Below are 22,860 nucleotides of genomic sequence, written 5' to 3'. Positions count from 1 at the left end.
TTCCTTCACTCCTGATGTTGAAATACTTTCAGCACAACAATGATTTTGACATTTTTGTCTTTTTTTATGGAGTTTTTTTTTAACAGTGTGTCTGTCCAGACTTATATTTTTCCCTGAGTGTTATGAAGACAGAGTTTCTGTGGCCAGTACTTTTTCCTTTGTCTGTGCAACCTTGGTGGTTTCCACTGCTCAGTGTACTACCCAGTTCTTATTCTATTTCTTGAAAGCTGCTATTGCTGCTCTGGTAAATGTGAAAAGAGTCACTCTTTGTGCATGTTTTCTTGGAGGAAGCCCTTCGAATACAGGTGTATAGAACAGCAAATGTAAGAGATTTAAGGTGAATGGCCTTTTGCAAATTAAATTGTAAGGCTGCTATTATTCTATATTTGTCATTTGAAGTCCCACAAAAAGACCAAAACCAACAAAGCGTTAGTCTATCTCTCTATACTTGAGAGCTACTTTTTGACCTCCATAACCTGTCTTTGGCATTCAGCTACAAGCTCATTCGTTCAAACTTAAGACACAAATCTTTAAAGCTACGATGTGTTAGAATGGTGACCTCTCTCTACCTGTCCAACACTCTTCAACAACCATTAGTTCATTTAGCCGTTCAGCTAACTTAACGGTGAAATCTCAATAACTACTGGACAGATGGGATTGTGTACAAATATTCATGATGTGAGAGGATGAATCTTACTGACTTTGGTGATTCCCATACATTTTTACTTATCCAGTTGGTTGGTCGGTCAATCCACTAATTTAGTGGAGGCTGAACTGTCTCAAGATCTGCTTGATGAATTGCCACACATTTTTAAAGACATTCAAGGTCCCCAGACTATGAATTGTAATGCCTTTGCTGATCCATTAAATTCCTTCTTGGTTTTGTTTATCATGTTAACAAAATGACAAATCTTCTCTCCAGCCTTTTAATAGATGTATGTATTAGATGTTACAGTCCATCAATGGAACATTTAATAGATATCTGTAGCCTCCTGCACATCGTGTAATTTACAGAATGTTGAAGACTGAGTCTTTCCTAAACAGACTCACAGTTCCTCAGCTAGCTGATCTGTGTGACACAGCCGGGGAGGTGAGAAGGCGCGAGTTGGCTCTCCGTAACACATCGCCTTGGGATTGAACAAATACCCAGATAATGCATGCTGTGCTCTGTTTGGTCACGGTGTCCCTCCAAAAAGAGGAAAATTATATTGGTACCCCGCCTGTTGAGGCATGAAGGATTACCAAGGAAAGGCACTTGCATTTAGATTCTCTGGCTGTATTTCGGTGCACAGAATAAAACATTTGGAACATTTGATTCAATTTCTTTAATCACTCCGCCATCTGTCTTAATTGGAGATGCACTTAGCAACCAAAATGTAGTTACAAGATCTGTATCCCAATTGCCTTTTTGCTCTTGCTAATTTGACTTTGATGCTACTTTCAGGCAAACAGTCTTGTTTACGTCATTGTTGTGTCCTAATAACTTCAACTTGTACGACGAGAGACTGAAGGAAAGTCTCAACAGGACGAGGTAATTTTAGTTTACTTGTTTAATGTTAACTGAATGCGACATCATCCATCTCTGCTGCCTGAATGTTTCTTGCCTTCAGAAAAAGGATTATCATCTGTGCCCTCGGTAGCACAGAGGATGAGACAGCATCCCTCTTCTGCTTTTGAATTGCATTGTAAGTGTGTATTTGTGTGTAATCATGTGCTTGTGTGTCTATATTTGCATTTGAGAATGAATATGTCTGCATGCTTCCATGTAAGTAAAATCATTGGTCCTCGCATGTGTGCACGTTTGTTTATTTGTGTGTTGTTCCCAAAGAGCTGCAGAGCATATGATAATTGATGGTGACTCATCCAGACCTTTGCTTATGTCATATGCAGGATATGTAGAGAGACGGAGGGAGAGAGAGAGAGAGAGAAGGAGGAATTCTTAAATTGTATGTGGGAAGTTGTGTTAGGATGTGGGCTCAGACAATGCGTTGGTACATGTTTGTGAGTGTGTGTGTTTGTACCCAGGAGATGCTGCTGACCCCACTGACCCCTGAGAAAGGCACTAGAAGAGCTCCTATGTGTTAATTTCATGTGTAGGGATCAATATTGGTTAAACACACTCATTAGGACCAAACATCTTTCAGTGAAAATACTGTTTATTTTGAGAGAGGATAACATTTGACACTGACTCAAACTGCCGGAAAACGGTTAATGAAGCTCTCTGGCAAGATGCCTGCACTCTTAAAAAGAGCCTTGTCGATTTCAACACACGTGGTGTTTTATTGTCCACACGACGTGGTGTTCTGACTACATTAACAAATGTGTTCAGGTATTGTATGGCAGCTGACAAACTGAAACAGAGATATTGAGCAATATGGAAGCGTCATCAGCTTATATACTGTTTTAGTGACAGACAAGAGCAATGTCACCTTGTCAACATGTTAATAACAAAATGCCGAGACATTTTTACTATGTTGCTCAGTAGTTGAATGCCTGAAACTGTCATCACGTGACAATTAATATTTAAATAAAAAGCAACACTGGATGTGTCGTCAAACAGGGACTGTAGCAGAAAACAACATGGCTCACATTTAATCATCGTTTTTCTAGTCAAAAATAATGTGTTTTTTTGCTAAGCGTTTTTCATTATTAATAGGAAGAAAATGTCTTTGGGGAAATATCAGAAATGTGGTATTGCAGATTAAGGAGCACACCAGAATAACAGACCCAAGTGACACTTGCAGGTACGTTTAAATGCTGTTGAATGTGCTTCAGCTGAGCAACCAATTAGCCACCTAGCCTCAAACTCACATTAGCAGGGCACTTTTACTTTGTGAATGCTTGTTAGGTTGCGCGTTCTACATCTAAGATGTAGAACATGTGTTTATGCTAGGAGGTTAGATATGAAGGAGACTTTAGCCAGAAAGCTAATGTGAGATATTGTTTTGAGTCTGTAGTTGTTGTGTAGCAGGCTGCCTATGATAGTATATTGACGTTACTTTATGCAAGATTTGATTGGCTGTATCAAAAGAAGGTCTCCGTACGGGTTATAATGTAACCAGAAAATATGAAGACATTTCTCCCTTTTGGTTTCTGTTTTTTTTTTTTTTTTTTTGTCAAAGAGGAACACAAGACATATGATTTACAGAGCAGATAGCTATGCTGTAACTAGGGCTCTACAATTAGTCGAATGGCCTACTATACCAAATCCACCTACCTCAAGTCATTACTCCTACACAAAATACGTATACTTATCAAAGTACTTGTCAAATTCCTCGTATGTGTACACATACCTGGCAATAAAGCTGATTCTGATGAATAATTATGTAAAAATGATCATTTCCTCTGATATTGCAAATTATATAGCAATTGCAATATCATTCTAAATAATTGCATTTAGATCGTTTTTAAAATTCGTTCAGCCCTAGCTGTTATAGATTTTTAAAAATGTCATTTCATTTAATATTATAACCCCCTAGATTTATGAAGATAACACAAAATAAATTGTTTTTTCAATAGTGCAGAGCCAAGCATGTGTTCATAATTCATTAAAATGAATCAATGACAATGCAGATCAGTCAAGTCATTTATCAAGTGGACATGCTTTGAATGTGATTATTCGTAAATTGAACTTTGGGTTTTTGACTGTTAGAAATGTTAAACTGTTTTGAGAATTTCTTTGACCTCTGGTAAATTTGTGATTGACAGTGCTGAAAATAATTAGTACCAACCCCACTTTATCATACGTTAGGTCGTACTCCAATATTATTCGCTAATACTGAATAGGTTTGTGAATAGTTCGACAAAAATTAATATGAATTATAGATTGCATACCTGAGTGAAATCAAAGTTAAATCTTTGTAGCAGAGCTATAGACACAGATTGTTAATTCTAGTTTTCAGTAGGACACAACAAAACTTCTCTCTATAGTTCCTGGGAAAGGGCAATGTTATTGTGACTGCAGGGCAACACAGACTCCATTATTGTGTTTCGCAGCCTGGCATCTAGATTTAAACTTGTTCTGTCCTGTAGTGTATTGATATTATAGTAACTGGTTTTGTCTTACTTTGCTCTTTGTGTTGAACTCTACATCTGCTACAATCTGAGGATGAGACAGAAACAAACATACATAAACCACCTTTCAAGGAGCACAGAATTTCCCCTCGGGGATCAATAAAGTATTTCTGATTCAAACAAATACTTTACCACTAAAATCTATCTTTTTCGACTTTAGAGCCTTGTCGCTGCAGTATGCCAAGACCAGTAGATTAGTTAAAAATGATCTGTCTTAGTCTCTCTTTACAACGCTATTTAGCAAACTTTGTTTTCAAAGGGGCCGCACGAGCAAATATTAATATTACGATTAATGTCTTAGAGCTTCTTCTCTTGCTCATTCCTCGGGTTGTACCTAGGCCTAAAAGAAGATAAAAAGATTTGACCTTGTGCTACTCCTACCCGCTGAGGTGACTTAGCCGGCGGCTGCTGGAATGAAACCGTGTAAGACTTTAAGAAAAGCTCATTTCAAAGCCTGTTACAAAGAAACAGTATCGATCCTAAAGCATTGTCTCAGGGTTGAGATCCTCTTAAAACTTTATTAGAACTATGTCTGTATAAAGTAGACAGATGATGAACTTCTCTTTTCATTTCCCTCCCTCCACAGAGGTCACAGGTCAGGCTCAGCTACAGCACCTCTGGTACAGTCGGCATCTAGTGTCTTACTGACATGAGGCATGAACAAGAATGTCCATTATTGACTACTCTCCAGCCTGATGCTCAGTGAAGTGTCTTTGAAACCACGTTCGAGTTTCCTCTCTCCAGGGTGCAGCTGTTAAACTCAACAGTTTGTGTGCCGCAAACGCACTGTACACTCTGTCACTACTGTCTGGAGAGTAATCTACAGAACAGGATAGAAGTGTCTTTAACCTTTAGTTAAGGGTCTTCAGAATCGAGTCTCAGAGCTCCCTCTCTTCAGTGTGCTGCTGTTAAACTCGTCATGCTCAAAGCTCAGATTATTGTGCGACCTAGATATCATTAGCAGCTTCTCCCGCTTACTGTAGTCGCGCGTCACTGTCAGAGACGGTGACACCTCTAACAGCCGCTCCCCTTGCTCTTCCCTGTCCTCCAGCCGCATGTAGCCTTTACTGCTGCCCCGGTTGCCACCATTACTGCGGCTGCTGTTGCTACGATCGAGGCGCGGCCAGCTGGGGTGCTTCCGCTGCTCCGGGTGCACGCTGAGCATGCTCGGCCCGCGCTCCAGGTCCAGAGACTTGGAGTGGCTGCTGAGTATGTGCAGAGAAGAGTTGGAGCCAAAGTCGCTCCTTGCTGCTCCTGGGGAGAGCCAGCAGCCTGAGGTAGAGGAGGGAGCAGGGGATAGGGAACAAGAGGAGACAGAGGAGCAGTGAGAGGAGGAGGCGGAGTGACTCCGGTGTAAGCTCGGCGGTTTGGAGGCCTTAGCAACAGATGCTACAGGAATCACCAGAGACTCCATCGAGCTCAGAGGCTGTGACCTTTCTCTGTCTGTTCTACTTCCTCCTCTGTCCTCCTCAGTAATTGCCTCCATCTCCGGTTCGTCAATAACGCAGTTGTTGAGTTTTATAACAGGGAGAGTAAATGCAGAGATAGAGGAGGACACAATAGAGCGGGCATGGTGTCCTCCTTTCTCCCCATCTCTGTCCACTGACCACTGGTGGCGCACTGAATCCGAGCGAGCGAACCCCAGCCCTGGGCCGCAGAAGGGGCGATCCTTGTAGAGCGGCGCCAGCAGCCCCGCAAAGCCACAATCCAACTTAGCCTGCCCCCTGTGTCTGTGAAACTCCTCGTCCCCTAATAGCACCTCTTCCTCCTCTGTGGACCCTCCGCTTCCGGCCCGAGAGGAGAATGCGAGGAGGGAGTTGCTGGCCAGTCGTGCTGCGTTTTCAGCTCCAAAGGCTCGAAGATCCCCAGCTTCTCTTGCATAGGTGCTATTGCGGTGATGGTGTTGTTTTTGCTCTCTCTGCCTAAGGCGATGGACGTCAATGACTGTGGAGTACATGTCTCTCATGTGGATTATCTGGTACAGCAGAGAAATAAATTATTAGTAGTTGCAGTAGGGAGGGTTGCATGGTTAAATAGAAATAACTTCAAAAATATAAAAAAAACACTTGATAGGTTTTTGAGAAAAACATTAGATATAAATAGAAATAATTAAGGGGTTTTCTCTTTGTTGTCTTATGGCAATGTTGTGAAGTTGGGCTACTTTTCACTTCACATGTTCTAAAACTGAGATTTTCCTTGGTGGTTACCCTTATAGCACAACGTTGCCCTGAGGCAACACAAAAATCCCTCAATCTTCCTAAAAATATGATACATTTTTTAATGTGTGCAGTAGAGGGATTTTATTCTACAGTTTTATTTTTTGTGGATGCTTGTGACTTTGGAATACATGGATCTCACATGGATTACCTGGAAGGGAGGAGGAGAGGAATAATCAAATCAAGGAAGCAAAGGGAAGGGCATAAGAGCAGAGGAAATGTGATCAGAGGAATATTGCAGTGATGAGGATGGAAGGAGGTTGGCAGAAATATGATTTGTATGTTAGTTATGTAGGGATGATGAATGTGGATGACTGCAGTGTGCATGCCCCTCATTTTGTATGGAGTACGGAGGAAGAACAGAAATATGGAGCTGGGAAGGAATATTAACTACATATTCTATTGACAATGGGGTTTTGTGTTTTATAATTGAAATATCGGTTTAAAATATTCCTTCAAAACCTTTTCTAGAACCAATTTCTGCACAAAATCAGCTTGTAGATCGGCAAAATCCTCTCGCAACTCCAGTTTTTGATTTCTCTGATGCATGTTCCAGTATTTGAGTGTGTGTGTGGATTTTCTGATTTCAGCCCTACCTTTGTTTCCCTGTCCCTGTTTTCATGAAGAATGGCGTTGGCACAGATGAAGATGAAAATCCCAATGCCCATGGTGAAAGGCCCGAGCATCTTCATCCTCTCGGAGTGAAGATGCTGTTCCAGGAACCGCGTCAGAACACCCCCAGTCTGCTTGGAGGGCGTACCTACATGCAGAACACATGGAGGGGGTGAGACGTTTAATATTAAGAGGTGTTTACAGACAGTCCCGAGAAACTCACTCAGGCATCTTAGGTATTTCAGGAACACACTCTTTTCTATTCAGGAAGACATTGGTTCACTTACCTTGCACATTGTGACTCGTGCTGGAGTTAGCCACGTCCTCCTCTGTGACGGCCATCTTGGCTCCATTTCCTTCACCTGTGGCAGATGTTTTAGCTCCTATCTTAGATCCTCCTCCAGTCGCCAATTTGGCCGGTGGGCCAGAGGGCATGGTTTCACTGTGCGGCCAGTAACCCAGTGTTGCCATGCCGATACCGATGGCCAAGATGACCAGTCCGAGAAGGAGGAAAAACCCGGAGGCAGAGTAGAGGCGGAGCTTTCCTCGTACTACCACAACATCGGTGCGTCTTTTACGCTTTCTAAATGAAAAGTATAAAGAGAAAAAAAAAGATTTATCTAGCGACAGCCACCATACAAAAATGTACACTCAGCCTAACACCTGGCACCGGAATGTTTGTAGTAGTCTTCTTTTCATTGAATTTATGAAAAGAAGACTAAGATGATCACCTGGGGGCAGCCTCTGGGTTGGGGTTTCCCAGGCCTGGCGATGTAGGTGGTATGGGCCGGTGCTGAGAACGGGCAGAGTCTTGCCGTTTTAGCTTAGCCAAGCCTGTTAGAACACCTGCTGCTGCAGTCATACTTAACCTGCAGATACACATGCAGAAACAAATTAGTCATGAGTTGTAACATGTACCACTCCAGCGCCTGGGGTGTGTGTGTTTGTACTGCCACGTCACTAAAGTAGTGGTTCTCAAACTTTTTCTGTCATGCCCCCCTTCAAAGTCAAGAGCAGTTCATGCCTCCACCCCCACCGAAGCAAAACTGGATTTCATTTTTATCAATCAAACAATAGAGGTAATTAAAATAAACACAATTCAGGTTAGCGTCAGATCACTATTCATGCAACTTTATGTCTGCTCAAAATCCTCGACCCCCCCCTGAAGTGGCTCTACGCCCCGCAGGTTTAGAACCACTGCACTACATGACCACTAATGAAGAGCTAGTGCAACTGTTTGGTGCAAAATTTCCACTGGGTAGAGGCACAGATGCACGTGGACCCCCTTGAAAATGAGATGATACATCTCAAGAGGTTATCCTGAAATAAATTCAATTCAACATGACGAAAAACCAACAGCTACATATAAGAACAGGTCTAGGGATGCACATGTGTATTTCTGCATAGCCAAAGTCAAAGATGCTCTGAATATTGGAGGTGTGAGACACTTAATATTCAGAGTGCGACATTACTCACAATCAAGCAGATTGAACCAATTCCAGATCACAGCTTTGTTTGCTTTATTTTTAGCAGGCGTGTCACCTCAGGCGTAACTTAAAAAGCAGGGTTTTTTACACACTTTGACAGGGAAAGTGTGTCAGACTTTCAGCGTCTTTCCAAGTTTGAGAAATGCTGTTTCTCCTGTTTACTGGTGATGCTTTGTTGTTGGCGGTCAGCCTTCAGGACAACATGGGTGTTTGTGTGTACCATCTTAGTCATACATACATTTACTCCTGCAGGATGTTTGTTTGTTTATTGCATTCTTCCTGTGCGTATGAGAGAGAAACTCAGGAAACAAGATGATACGAGAAATGGAAGAGGAAAGCAAACAGGCCGAGAGAAACATGCATGGCCTGTGTATTTCACTCTAATCTTTACTCACTTAAGTTCAAATCTGCCATTTTTTGTGTTTATATTTTAATTGCGGCCATTATTGCTGTTATTTACATCGTTGTTGCAATTATAAAACTGGAAATATAGTGCTGCATTTCTAACATAATATTCAAATGAATCAGTCTCTCTGCTCACCAGCTGCTCAGATATCTATTAATAGTTATTAAAAGGAAGAGGGCTTAAAACAAACACAGGCTTATTCTGGGAGCCTTCATTTGAGTTTAAATGCCTGTTAATCTGGGCGCAAATGAACATTAGCATTGTCCTGTTTAGTATTAAGAGGATTAAACCGACTACATTTGATGTTGAATTACTGAGGTACAGACTCTGAATGGAAATTTAAAGTATAAAATTCTGGCAAAATGACTTCATTGCTACAGATTAACTGATTGTTTTTGTTGGGTGCCACATTGGTAGTTCTGCTCTTGAACTTTGAAACAGTCATAAGATTGTCTGAATGCCCACCTTAGCTTAAGCACCACCTTCACAATGAATGTTACTGGTGCTGAAATTTTCTTGCTTCCACTCACATTTAGCATACTCAGGCTAACCCTGAGACATACACTATATAGCTCTGTTCAGCCTTCTTGAATAACCAGCATGAAGGTCGATTATGCAGCAGTTTATTACGACACATATTTACATTTTTTGTCTCGACCCTGTGGTGGCAGAAGAAGTCAGGAGGATGGTGGGGTGGATGGATGCGTCAAGTAAACCCAGGACTTTGACTCAAGAGACCAAGTCCTGTGTGGAAAAAAAAGTCAAAGTTGTCCTATTTAAAGTTAAATAATAGATGACTTACCTCACATGACTTAAGTAATGTACTTACTTTAACCCAAACCAGGATATTTTCCTAAACCTAACCAAGTGTTTTTTATTGCCTAAACCTCACCGAACTACCACCATTTCACAACATTTACGACGCGTTAAATGTTATGTGACTTAGGTCAGTCCAGTACGCCCAATGCTCGTACATGTCACTTTGGGACAGTTGAAAATCGACCTATTTTGTCATTTATGTATGAGGATGTTTTGTGAATAACTGTAGAAAGCTGCCATACAGCATTTAAAAACTGTATTAATCATGAGCATTATTTAATTTAAATGACAAAAAAGGGTATCAAGCACTAGCAAAGTGGTTCTGAGTTACTCATGATACACTCAGAAGGGTTGTTTTAAGACACTGGATTTACCAGCTGCCACGGCCACTGACCCTCGGTTGTTTTAGTCAACCGAGGGTCAGTGGTCGTGGTGGTGGGCTAGTGAGCGTGTATAGGAAAAATTTTAACTGTCATCAAGTAGGCTGTGATGAATTTAACTCCTTTGAAGTTCTCTCTTAAAGTTGGAGGGCTGCAACCTATCATATTTGTTATAATTTATCGCCCCCCAAAACCGCCTGGAGGATTTTTATCAGAACTTCCTGAATTTTTATCTACTCTGGTTTTAAATTATGACAGAGTTGTTCTTTGTGGCGATTTTAATATTCATGTTGATGACCCCAACAATGTTAATGCAACTGACACAACTACGTCTAAAGCTAGTAAGCAACCCTGGATAAATGACAGCATTCGCAGCCTCAAAAGGGAATGCAGGAAAGCAGAGCGCAGATGGAAAAAATCCAGTCTCCAGGTCCATTACCTCAGTCTGAAGGATTTATTAATTAACTACAATAACATGGTTAAGGATGCGAGAACACACTATTTTTCTGAACTCATTACTACACAAACACAATCCCAGGTTTCTGTTTAAGACTGTGGATCAGCTGGTAAACCCAACCCCTCCTTGTGCATCAGCTGGAAGTAATGATGACTGTGAATTGTATTTATCTTATTTTACCAATAAGGTGGTGTCAATCAGAGCCTCTATTACCCCCGTGGCCTCTTACTCAGAGGTCCCTCACCAGCAACAAGACAGTTTTAACCAGTTTTATCCCATCGACTTGTCTGAGCTTTTAAAAACAGTATCCCAAATGAGTGTCCTCCAGCCCACTTGATATAATACCTACAAAGTTTTTAATGAAAGTAATAGATTCTGTTGGGCCCCATTTGATCTCTTTTAACAGCTCCCTATCTACTGGTTGTGTTCCTGATTATTTTAAAACAGCTTGTGTGAACCCACTTTTAAAGAAACCTGGTTTAGATCCCTCCCTCCATCAAAATTTTAGACCAATTTCAAAACTGCCTTTTATTGCAAAGATTTTAGAAAGAATTGTGTCCAAACAGCTGCTCACTGTGCTGGAAAATAACAAATTATTTGAAAAGTTTCAGTCTGGTTTCAGGAAGTACCACAGCACTGAGACTGCCCTGCTTAAAGTCACCAATGACCTTTTAATGTCTGCTGATGAAGGTATGTGCTCAGTCCTTGTACTCCTGGACCTTAGCGCTGCTTTTGACACCATTGATCACAACATCATGTTAGACAGACTGAGGCACTGGGTGGGGATCTCTGGTCCTGCCCTAGAATGGTTTTCATCCTACCTGTCAAATAAATGAATAATAATGATAAAAATAAAAGTTTTGCGTGTCTGTAAACAACTATGTCTCTTCGTTCTGTCCAGTTAAATATGGTGTGCCTCAGGGGTCGGTCTTAGGACCCATTTTGTTTTCCTTGTATCTGCTTCCCCTTGGACATATTATCCATAAACATGGCATTTCTTTTCATATTTATGCTGATGACACACAAATATACTTGCCCGTCAGATCCACAGACCCTGGAATGCTGAGTTCACCTAACAACTGCCTTTGTGAAGTTAAAAAATGGATGTCAAATAATTTCCTCTAGCTGAACTCAGACAAAACAGAAATCCTGGTCATTGGGTCCCAGCAGATGGCAAATCAAATACTGCCATCTGCTGGTTCCCTAGTAAATCACATTAAGCCTGTGGCAAAGAACCTTGGTGTTTGGTTTGATAGTAATTTAAATTTCGAGCAGCACAGCACAAAGCTTGTTCAATCATGTTTTTATCAACTTAGAAATATAGCAAAAATTCGATCTGTTAACTTTTAAGGACACTGAGACCATTTTACACGCCTTCATCTCATCACTCCTGGATTATTGCAACAGCCTTTTCACCTGTTTAACCCAAAAATCTATTGATCGACTCCAGACTGTCCAGAACTCAGCTGCCGGGCTTTTAACCAGAACAAAGAAATATGACCACATCACCCCTATTTTAGCTTCATTACACTGGCTCCCAGTGTGTTTTAGAATTGACTTTAAAATTTTATTGATCACTTTTAAAGCTCTTCATGGCCTCTCGCCTTGTTATATTTCTGAACTTTTAGTCCCATACACACCAGCACGTACCTCGAGATCCTCGGGCAGAGGTTTGTTGTCTGTTCCAGAGTCTCGACAGAAAACTAAAGGGGACAGAGCGTTTGCTGTCAGGGCCCCGAGGCTCTGGAACAGCCTGCCCGAGGAAATCAGGTCGGCTGAGTCAGTGAACTCTTTTAAGTCCCTTCTTAAAACATACTTTTATAGGAGAGCCTTTCCCGGTCTTATTTTACTTTATTTTATCCCTTTTATTTCATTCTATTTTACTTATTTTATATTTATCTTAAACATGTATTTTAGTCTTTTCAATGTTTTCTTGCTTTTATCTTGTATTGTTTTTGTATTATTGTTTTTGGGGTATTATTGTCTTTACACTTGTTAAAGCACTTTGTAACTTGTTTTTGAAAAGTGCTCTACAAATAAAGATTATTATATTAGTATTATTTTCAGTTAGATTATAAATTATTCTGACTTTGAATGCAAGTGTTGTGTAATTCTTTCAGCATTACTGTAATGTGATTTCAGTATTACTACTTTTTCTGAGCAGTACTCCAAAGTTACTGTGGTACAATTTTCACAGTACGTGTATTTATTAGGTCATCGGTTTTCTGCACCGTGTGCATTATTGTGTGTATGTGTGCATGTCTGTGTATAAAAGATAAAACTGATTTAGCATGGGAACAAGAACACACCCATGACCTTGGTCTGTCTTTTTTTTATCTCGCTCGCTCTCGCGCTCACTCTCTCTCTCTCGCTCTCTTTCTTCCTCCAAAATCTATAAATCTCTCCCCCTCTCTATCAGCTAATGCATTCTGGTTGTGACCCTGAATAATTTTTACCTTCGCTTACTTTTCTTCCTCTCCAGCTTTCTTTCTCCTCTTATCACTCTGTTTGTCTTTCTCCGCCCCCTCTGTCCTCTCAGATCTATTTTTAATCTGTCTCTAATTTTATTTTTATTTTCTGGTCACTGTCCTCTTCCTCTCTCCCTTCCTTTCTTTTTTTTCCCGACACATCTTGAAGCAATAAAGTCTGCTTTAAGATTCAGAGTTAGACAAAGCTTTTAGTATTCAAAGTAACATGACTGTGAATCACACACAAGACCAGACGTTCTTTCCTCCTACCCTCTTTTCTCCTTCTCACATCTTAATGTATTTTTCATGTCAATCAACTTATTGGTAATACTGCTGTAGGAAAATGCTATACCACAGATGGTGATTCACACAAGGACAAACACAAATGGCCTCTTTTCTCGTTTTTTTTGCGTTCTCTCTCTGTCTTTCTCTACTCTCTTGGTGTGCGTCAAACAGGAACCCACTCAATTTGAAGAGCAGGTGGAGAGTCTTCCTCTGTTCACTGAAAGATGAGCAAGGGGTGGAGGGTAGTACAGGGGGAGGATAGAAGAAAAGAGACAGGGATGACAACATTTTTTTGAAAAGATGACAACAGGAATATGGGAACAGGAGGAGAAGGAGGGTATGAATTAGGGCTGTCCCCGACTAAGGATTTACATGGTCGAATTAGAATTAGCAAGTCCTGCCTATAGCCGTCTGATTGTTGAGTCGTGTGTTTTTGTGCGCGGTGATTGCGAGCAGGGCTGTGGGAACACACGGTAGCTTTAATCTTGAGATGCTGTAGAGCTCAAGTCTCTAATCATTAGTCAGTGTAACTTACACTGTAGGCCTACATTTCCAGCTAAACTGAGGTTTATTGCTGACCATTTTCTCTCTGATCTCCTGCCAGTGCAGAGTTTTGCGTGCATGCTGTGCAGCCGACAAGTAACTTTACATGCATGTTGCAGTTCCTTGCAGGTCTATTTCAAGTAGCCCACTATTAAAAAACAATGTCTCGCTGGGAAACTTCGACTGTGAGATTGACAAATCAGGCTCCGGCCATCGAAGCATGGACTAGGGTCAGCCTTAGTATGAAGGCAAGCTAAGATGAGAGGGCTGTAGAAGTACTTACATTAGGATTTCGTATCCTTTAAATTTTTACGATACAAGTACCAAGACCAATACCCTTAAAATGATACCAATACTAATACAGTACTTCATTTGATACCTTGCATAAAATGCCACCTGTTGAAGCCATAGTAGTTGATTGGTAGCCCGTTATTATTTTTATTGTTGTTATGGACAAGAATGGTTATCTATTTTTTTTTTTCTTGTTTCAGTTAACTGTAAAAGTATTGGGAAATTGTATCAGATCGCTCCTCATCCTAATTACATCATCCTCATGGGTAGTATTATACAGGGAAAGACTACAGCTTACGATTTTTTTTATATTTGAATGACAGAGGAAGAGTGAAATAGTTAAGTGACCAAATAAGTTGTGGGAAACAAATTTAAGGTATTTTTTGATATCTGTGTTGAAAGTAAACAACGGAAAATTATTTTGTTAACTTTCAATCCATGAACTGAATTGATCTCTTTTGATCCCCTTTTTTGGTGACTCGCAAACCTCCCCCAAAAACGACATTCACAAATGGAAATCGAGTAAGGAGTCTGTTTAAACAAGTCACTTAACTACACTAAAGACACAAACCGAGGAAAAGAGAGGCTCCATGTCCAGCCGATCAACCCAACTACACCTGAAGAGGTTCTGTGAGTAAAATCAGCTGATTGCTGCTGCGCCACAAAAGCGTTTTTGATGTGATGGAACACAGTGATCGATCAATGACAAGTGATGTGAATAACAAATAAAAATGTACAGAGAAGTGTTAAATGATACCAGAAGATGAAACCAACAAAAAGCCAAGCTTGTGGTGATGAACCTGCAACAGTGACGAACGTGCCTGAGACGCAGCCGAAGATGAATCACGCATGGACTCGGCCCGTGCAGGCCTTTTTTAATACAGTTTATGGTGCAGGTACATAAGATTAAAAAAGAGCCGTGTTCTTGTCTTTCTTTGCTTGTGTGTTTGGCTGCAAGCAAAACCATATAAATAGTTATTTTTTGCCGTGATCTGGTTACAAAAGTATCGATTGAAGTACTGGTTTGACTGGAGACATTTTGATTCTACTTGATACTGAGCTGTTTCGGTCGATACCATAAAGGCCGAGTAGCGATACCCATCCCTAACTTATATCAGTGCATCTACCTGGCTGCAACACTGAGTCATGACCAGAGACTGAAAAGCCTGTACAAAGACCTCTAACAGTAATACCTATATAGATAGAAAGGCCTGACAGTAAAGGACAGGAGAGTGCTTTTACTGTCAGTGATGACAGGACTGAGGCAGAAAACAAGCCAAGTGTATCTGCCATTTTATCAAGGTGTGAGGAAGAAACAAGTGGGGCAAAGAGAAGGACATGCTGTTGTAACAGCCTAATGAGAAACCACTGTGTCTCTGACGCAACATGGCTCTCTACCACGGAGAACCTGTGCAGTGACCACATGAAATGACTAATTAATATTCAGTAACCATGCTCAGCACTTAACACCTAATCAGTGGGTTTGTGCTGGGCGTACATACTGTATGTAAACCTCATTCAGTGTGTTGTGTTTTGATCTTTTAAGAGAGAGAAGTTTGCTGTTTTCTGTATCAACTTTATCACACAGTAATCACACACAGGCCGTATAAATATTAATGTTAGTTTTTTCCACCTCTTACCAGATAAAAGTTATAAAGAATGTGATATCCACTGCTCCATTTTCCATTTCGCTGTCTTAATAAGCAGCTCTCTAAATTAGTGTTTGATGAATCATGAATTAGCCTCAGTGTGATCACCTAAATAACGACACATTTGCTTCCACTGTTTATCCGTGCATACTCAACAGTGATAAGAAAACTATTTAATATACCACACCCTTAAGGAAGCAGATTTAATCTGTTACTGGAGACGTTTAAACATTTCGAGACGCTCTCACACAAGTTGCATTTTTAAAAACATCATGCCTGCAGAGCGGAGATTTCCCCACGTACACCGTCAAACATCCTCTGTGGTATTCCTCTGCATGTGTTGTGTGCTTAAGGAGTGAGGAGACGCCTTTTTTAGCATGATAACGACAAGTCACCTATCTATAGGGGACCTTGTGTGATGTACTGTCCCTATAGCAACTACCTGTGCTGCTGCTGATGACACGTTTCTATAGCAACTACCAGCTGTGTGCACAGGAATGACAGATATATCATTAACACTGTATCCTATTAACAAAGGGGCATTTTTATTTTTATTTCTGTGTGCAGATATTGGGAAAAACAAACGTTTATGTAACACCACATGGTTTGGACTGATTTCACTGCACCTCTCCATCAATTTGAAGGAGGTGTGATAGGGGAGGAAAGGAGTCGTAGAATTGGGAGGGAATGGATAGAGACATGGATGAAGACGGGCAATTGGCAAGAAATGAGAAGAGGAGACAGTGAAAGGGAGACACCAGGGATGAAGAGAGAGTTTGGCATGAAAGGTGTTTGCAAAGAAAAAAGACCTGAATTCTTTTGCACTCAACATTTACACGTCAGCATCGGGGTGTTAATTACATCTTGTTCATGCGATCTGTGCTTGAAGCTGTACAATCCTCTCTAAATTCCACACATGAGAGTGTGGAAGAGGAAAAAGAACAGGACAGGTGGGATAGAAAGATAAAAAGAGGTGAAGTAAGGTAGAGGGCAAAGTAAATGCTAGAAATCAGGACTGGAGGAACTTAGCCAGAGGGGGGAGACAGGGTGAAAGAGACTAGAGAAGGTGCTTTGACTTTTTTGACTCTAGAGGCATGCTGAAAAAAGTTTGTCTCAAATGACTCACTTCACTGAACTGTATGCTAACACGTCATGGAGAAAGGCATCTAATGTGGACACAAATAGAGTAAGAAGGAAAGCAGCAAAGAGAGATGTAATGAAGGAGGAATGAGCAGGAGGATAAAAATGGATCGTGGTAAAGAGAGAAAAATTAGCATCCATTATTTCTCCCATTACAGTTACAATGGCTAATGTGTTTCTGGGTCATAAACTGCTCTGGTAAGGTTAATAGGATGAGGGGTGTGGCGGCTGTGGTTATTAACATTATTGTTATTATCAACAAGCACATCTGAAAAATAGTTTGTACAAGTTTTTTTCATCAAAATTTGGGTTTGTTTCTTGTAAATTTACTTTAATCAGAGTTTTTTCCCCATAATATTAACCCCCTCTCCCGACTCTGTGAATGTGTTTTTTTTTTTTACATATACAATGGCCCTTATACCTTATATGTCATAGTCCTGTCTCTGTAAATAGAAAACAAAGTGTCTCAGACCGAGCCACACAAAACTAATCCAGCCATGTTTTTGTGTGTCGGGTAACGTTAAATGGCTTGCCCAAGGACATCCAGCTTACTTTTTAGTTCACAAAGACTTGCTGTTGTTGTGATGTTAGCTATAGTAACAGGAGAGCTGTAAGTATTGCTATCAGGAGCCGGTGTGCTGCCTCTGGGACCATCTCCTCCTCTCTGCATGTTAGCTTCGCAGCAGCAACTGTAACGGCAGTTCGCTATCCCACAACTTAGCGACATCATTCACTCTATAACATGGTATTTGTCATGGTGTTGGATTTCTCCTCATCACTCACCGTAACTTCAAGGTCAGTTGCCATAATGTCACAGAGCTGGGAGTCAAACATGGAAGACTGCCCTCAAAACATAGTAAGAACTGTCTCTCCAGTGTGCCAAATATTTAAGTTTTGGCTAATGTGCAGAATATCAAAAGGCAGTTTACTGTTTGTTCTCTTGCAAAGACTGATGGAAATGACCAAAGAAATGACCTGCATGAGTCAAGGGCAAATATGCAGTGAACAATATTTGATCATTGTACAGTCTGTTCTTGATAATGCTTGTACCTTGAAATACTGAAATAAAGAGACTGTTGAGTGTTTTAATGCCCAGGTCACACTTAAGTGCTTCATTTCAGAGTACACCTACACTGCTGTCAAGCACATTACAAACAGAGTTCAGGTTTGTTGAAAAGAGCGTGTGCATGGGTTGATTTTATTAGGTATGACTTTATTTTATGTTTGACATTTATGTTGTTGTTGTTGTTAAAGTAAAATCTGCCTAACTTATTCAGTGGGACAGCTGCCATACTTGCCACTACATGTTAGGTCAAAAAAATGGTATATATAATATATTACAATATGGTACCATATAATATGGTATAATATATTATAGTATAGTATACAGTATAGTACAGTATAATGTATAATATAGGATAGTTTACTGGACAAACTGACTAAGGAAGGAAATGAAATCTACAGCACGACCCTTCTAAAAACCTCAAAACCATCAGCCTAGTGGAAGAACTTCACATGATCCTATTTACAGTGGGGGTTTTTTGCCTACTGGGTTTTATTTTTTTCAAACAAGATAACGTCTTGGATGTCGGATGTCCAAAGCGTCCATAAACACACTAACATGAAGGAGTATTCAAAACTCACCCATCTGTAATTACTTTACTACACAATGATGACATGACTCGGACAAAAATAGACTGTTTCCTGTGAGGAATAATCTTCACCAGAAGACATTAAACAGCGGTTTTAATAGGGAGTATGATTTTCTCCTTCACCCGGCAGTATGTGACAGGAAAGGTAAAACAGAGAGATGAGATGACCTATGACACAAAGCTGTGACATGTATTACGGGGCATGATGGGCCTTACAGCAGGAACAGATCTTTGTTGATCCCTGAGGTCGAATTCTCGGGTTTTTCCAGAGAGGTCAGAGTCGGCCGCAGAGAAGCACCCCACAGCTAACACCAGCTGACTGTGTTGCTTTTTGTCCCCTACCTCCCGGCACCCTGACCAGCCAGTAAGAGTAGCTAGCGACAAGGACACGAACCCTGAGGTGGAACCACCAGCTTGGACTGAACCAAATTTATTTTAAACTTGCAGCTATCACATTTTCCACTGTAGAGTTGGTTCACAATGTTCAACGTCTTATTGTCTATTGTGACACTGATTAGAATTGAATCACAGAATTGATGGAAATTGAATCTGAGTCTGAGTCTCCTCAAAATGAGCCTGATACAGTATCCTGCTTGAGTCTTTCTTGAAGCTCTTTAAAGAAGCAGAATGCCATTTGGTGTTTCTTCTTTTCTTTTTTTCTGGGGGGGGGGGCGGCTATCATTGGATAAGGCCAAAGGGAGGAAAATGCCACTGAGAAAGCTGTGCAGGGAAGAGTGAAAGGAGGAATCTGTATCAGAGAAAGAAGAATGAACAAAGGATAAACAGACAGCGAGCATGTGTTTGTGCATTGCTTTACTCCTACAGACTCACGGTCAAGGTTGACTCATCTGTCTGGAGAATATGTCACTTTGTGTTTTCCCACTAACCTTTCAACAGCACATTTTCTGATGCACAGCATGCAAGTGTCAAACCCTGTGCCATCTTCACCATCTTGTTTGTGTTTTTTTTTATCTGTCCTTATTATTCTGATGATACATACTGTGCTTTTTTTAAATCTTGCATCCTTCACACTGCATTAGTATCCTTTCGTGATCAATTCAGCTTTTACTCAGTTGAATTACGTTTTGAATTGAATCATCAGATACTCATGCCAGATGTGTGTGTGTGTGTGTGTGTGTGTGTGTGTGTGTGTGTGTGTGTGTGTGTGTTGGTTCCAGCTGTTGATTCCAGCAAAATGACTCTCTCTGTCTTCCTCACAATCCCAGTTTTCGATCAGTCACCCACACTTATCCTGAGGAACGAGCTGTCCCAAACTGCCCTGCAGCAATGGTCCCCAAACCGGAGTCCGGTTTGAGGACCACGGTTTGTAAGGGTCCATATTTGGATTCTAGAGGCCCACTCTCCACAGCTTAAGAAATTCATAGGGTTGTCCCCGACTAAGGATTTACATAGTCGAATCAGAATCGTCAAGTCCTGCCTGTAGTCGACTGATAGTCGAATCATGTGGTTCATCAACGGTGATAAATGATCCGAAAGTCCCGCGAGGAGCGAACAACTCAGCCAGGTTAGGGTTACAATTATTTATTTATGTACTTTAAAGACATTTATTGAAAGTTTTATTCTTTTTACATGTTTATTTACAGCATTAAATGTTGAAATGTATATTGTAATAGGCTGTATATTAACTTTTTGGGGGAAAACTGGTAGTTCTATGTAAAATCAGAAGTTGAACACACCCATATCGCCAAAATGTCATGATTCTTGTTTCGCCACGAAGCTTCGTCTGTAAGATTGACAGTCGAATCAGGCTCTGCCCATCGAAGCATTGAATCTTCGACCATTCTGGGTCAACCCTTGAAATTTAATACCACTATTACAAATCACTTCCATGCTTTGTTTTCCATAAACTAATTTAATTTGGCCTTTAAAACATTCTCAGTGGAAATGATAATCAGATAAACCAGAAAATTTTCTCAGATGGGGGTCTACTGGATGAACATCGTATTATCAGGTGGTGGTTTGTGGGCTTGCACATCTCTCTATGGGAGTCTTGGGAGCTGCAAAGTGAAAGAACCGCTGATGTGGGGGTATTTAAACAGGATTATCCAGTTTGTGGAGAGCTTTATGTCGCCTGACTTCTTAATGACTCTCAAATTAAACTCAGATGCATTTCTGCGTAAAATGTTTGGCAACGAGATGTCTCACAATGAGCCATTTAGCACAGTGAGTTACCCTAGTTCTTCAAACAGCTCTCAAGGTGACAGTTACTCCTAGGCCTCATTTAAACCACAATGAAGACAATAAAACCAGTGGCAGAGCATCTGTTCACTTATTTACTTTTTATGCAGAAAAAACGTCAGAAACAAAGTAATATTCTAACCAGGGTAATGTGTATGTCTGGAGGGGATCTTTGAAAATTGTTTGCAGGGTTATAACTGACGGTTCATTGAAAAAGACCACTGACCCTTTGATGATGACCTTTGTCCGTTCTTTGAATGCATGGATACTGACAATCTGACATCTTGTTAGGCTACTTAGAAGAGATCATGTTTTTCACTCCTCAGTAAATCGATCAATAAATAAAACACAGACACACACAACAGCAACTTACACTATGCTGGACTATCTTAGACAAATAGCAAGCTTATCCTGTCAGATGATCACCATTAGTTACAGTAGGAAGATGGCAGATAGATGTAGCTTCCATGTACTCATCAACTATTAAACACAACGTCATTAAATATGGATGTAAATAAAAACATAGATGGTGGCGCTGTGAACTTAAATTGCTTAAGAGTTGGAAAGGTCAAATACAGCTCAGTTCTTACCTTTGCAAAAAGCCGAGTTTTCACGGTCACTGTGCCATTAGGCAAGGAGGGGGATTAGGCTGTAAACTGGTGGGAAGTAAAAAGCCATCTTCTACTTTGAAGGCTACTTCCAATGAAAAGCAATTCCGGAGAAAATGTAGATTACAGGAGACAGTTAAAGCTCCCTGCAGGGTCTGGAAAACAGCAGCACGGTCTTTACTCACATGCAAGGTCTTTAATGGGGACCAGGCAACGCCATTATTACAGTTTGCCCGTGTCAAGTTGGGTTTGCGAGCTTTCGACGTGTCTGCTTGACGACTTTCTTCGGCGCGGAACACGTTTTTACGCCATATGGAGAGAACGCGCGCTCAGAACAATGAGGGCGGCGAAACACGCTCCTTTTTACGACTGCAGGAAAATCCTTCAACACATTCCGCCTATTTAAAGTCGTAAACGCTCAGGTTGTAATTCCTCAGCTGGAAAAATACTCCTTGTTTCATTGGGGGAAAGACAAAAGCGGCTGATGTGAGGTCCTTCTTGGCTGTAATGCGTAAAACTCGATTTCCCGATATTTGCGTCCAAAAACTTGATGTAATCTTTGAAAAAAAATACAACTCTTGTTAGAAAATCTCAGCCGCAAGTTGTTACATTTTAAAAAAAAGCGTCGAGCAGGGTAAAGCGGAGAGTAAAAGCGTGCTTTTAGTCCTCTGATGCGGAGAGAGACGAGGCAGCTCCATCCAGTTCCTCCAAAGCGCGTCTACGCTTGTGGGAATGTGAGAGGCTTTCACTGAGGTGTGTGTATGTGAATCTGAGAGAAGGGGTGAGAGAGAGAGAGAGAGAAAGATGGGGGTGAACTACTGGGAAGATATATGCATGTGCGCCTTTATGGAGAGTTTGTGTGCGTGTTTATGGAGGGAAACAAGGCGCTTTGCCATGCTTTTCTTGCATTTGCAAGGCGCAGACAAGAAAATACAGAGGGAGAAGCCTTAGTGATGCTCAAGGAGAGATATGGATCAACAAGAGCGCACACACAACAAGCAGCAGGACTGGGCTCAGGAGATACAACATTCCTGCAGCAACAAATCCAATGTGGGAAAGTGTTTTAAAGTGTGACAGCTGTAATACTGGCATGTGTGACTCCTTGTGTGTTCATGTAAGATACAACAAATTCCCTGAAGTTAGTTAGGAGAAGAAGTTAGGAGTCTGTGTGTTTTCAGCTTTTCTGTCTTCAAACACACGCACGCACACACACGCACACACACACACACACACACACAGAAAGTGAGGGCAGCAAAAATATTGCAGATGTTGGCATGCGTGACATTTCCTGTATTTACATGCTGGAAGTGATTCAGTGAAAATACACCAGCTGGGGCGAGGTGAGGAGAATGTAACACAGAGGCTTGGGCAGATATTTTAAACAATAAGCTTTAAGTGTGTGAGAGAGAGAGAGAGAGAGAGAGAGAGAGAGAGAGAGAGAGAGACTTATTTGTTCACATGGCTAAGAAAAGAGAGCAGATTGGTACAACTGAACATGTACACTTGTGTAATGTACACTTACTACACATTTGTACACAATCATTAGGGCATTTTGTACATCCTCAGGGCCTTCC

The 22,860-nt window shown here is 40.9% G+C and overlaps 1 protein-coding gene across 1 annotated transcript; it reads right to left on the bottom strand.

The window, feature by feature from the left end:
- Positions 1–3,096: 3,096 nt before the first annotated feature.
- On the bottom strand, positions 3,097–22,025 carry tmem200a (transmembrane protein 200A). Its single transcript, XM_038727083.1, has 5 exons — positions 21,269–22,025; positions 7,634–7,771; positions 7,190–7,485; positions 6,887–7,050; positions 3,097–6,049 (listed from the first exon to the last, which is right to left on the bottom strand). Exons 2-5 carry the CDS (start codon positions 7,762–7,764, stop codon positions 4,940–4,942), a joined length of 1,701 nt encoding a protein of 566 aa, XP_038583011.1. The 5' UTR covers positions 7,765–7,771; positions 21,269–22,025; the 3' UTR covers positions 3,097–4,939.
- Between the last annotated feature and the right edge of the window lie 835 nt (positions 22,026–22,860).

Source organism: Micropterus salmoides, unplaced genomic scaffold (genome assembly GCF_014851395.1).
Source record: "Micropterus salmoides isolate LMB-PRFRI ecotype aquatic unplaced genomic scaffold, ASM1485139v1 Ms_hic_scaffold_18, whole genome shotgun sequence".
Classification (NCBI taxonomy): domain Eukaryota; kingdom Metazoa; phylum Chordata; class Actinopteri; order Centrarchiformes; family Centrarchidae; genus Micropterus; species Micropterus salmoides.
This window is presented reverse-complemented; position numbering and strand designations above follow the sequence as displayed.

Bases quoted from the DNA above. Each gene is read 5' to 3' on its own strand.
- tmem200a (XM_038727083.1), bottom strand. From the start codon at position 7,764: ATGACTGCAGCAGCAGGTGTTCTAACAGGCTTGGCTAAGCTAAAACGG. The intron at 7,486-7,633 runs GTGATCATCTTA...CTTTTCATTTAG, and splicing joins AACCCAGAGGCTGCCCCCAG to AAAGCGTAAAAGACGCACCG. The intron at 7,051-7,189 runs GTAAGTGAACCA...TTCTGCATGTAG, and splicing joins CACGAGTCACAATGTGCAAG to GTACGCCCTCCAAGCAGACT.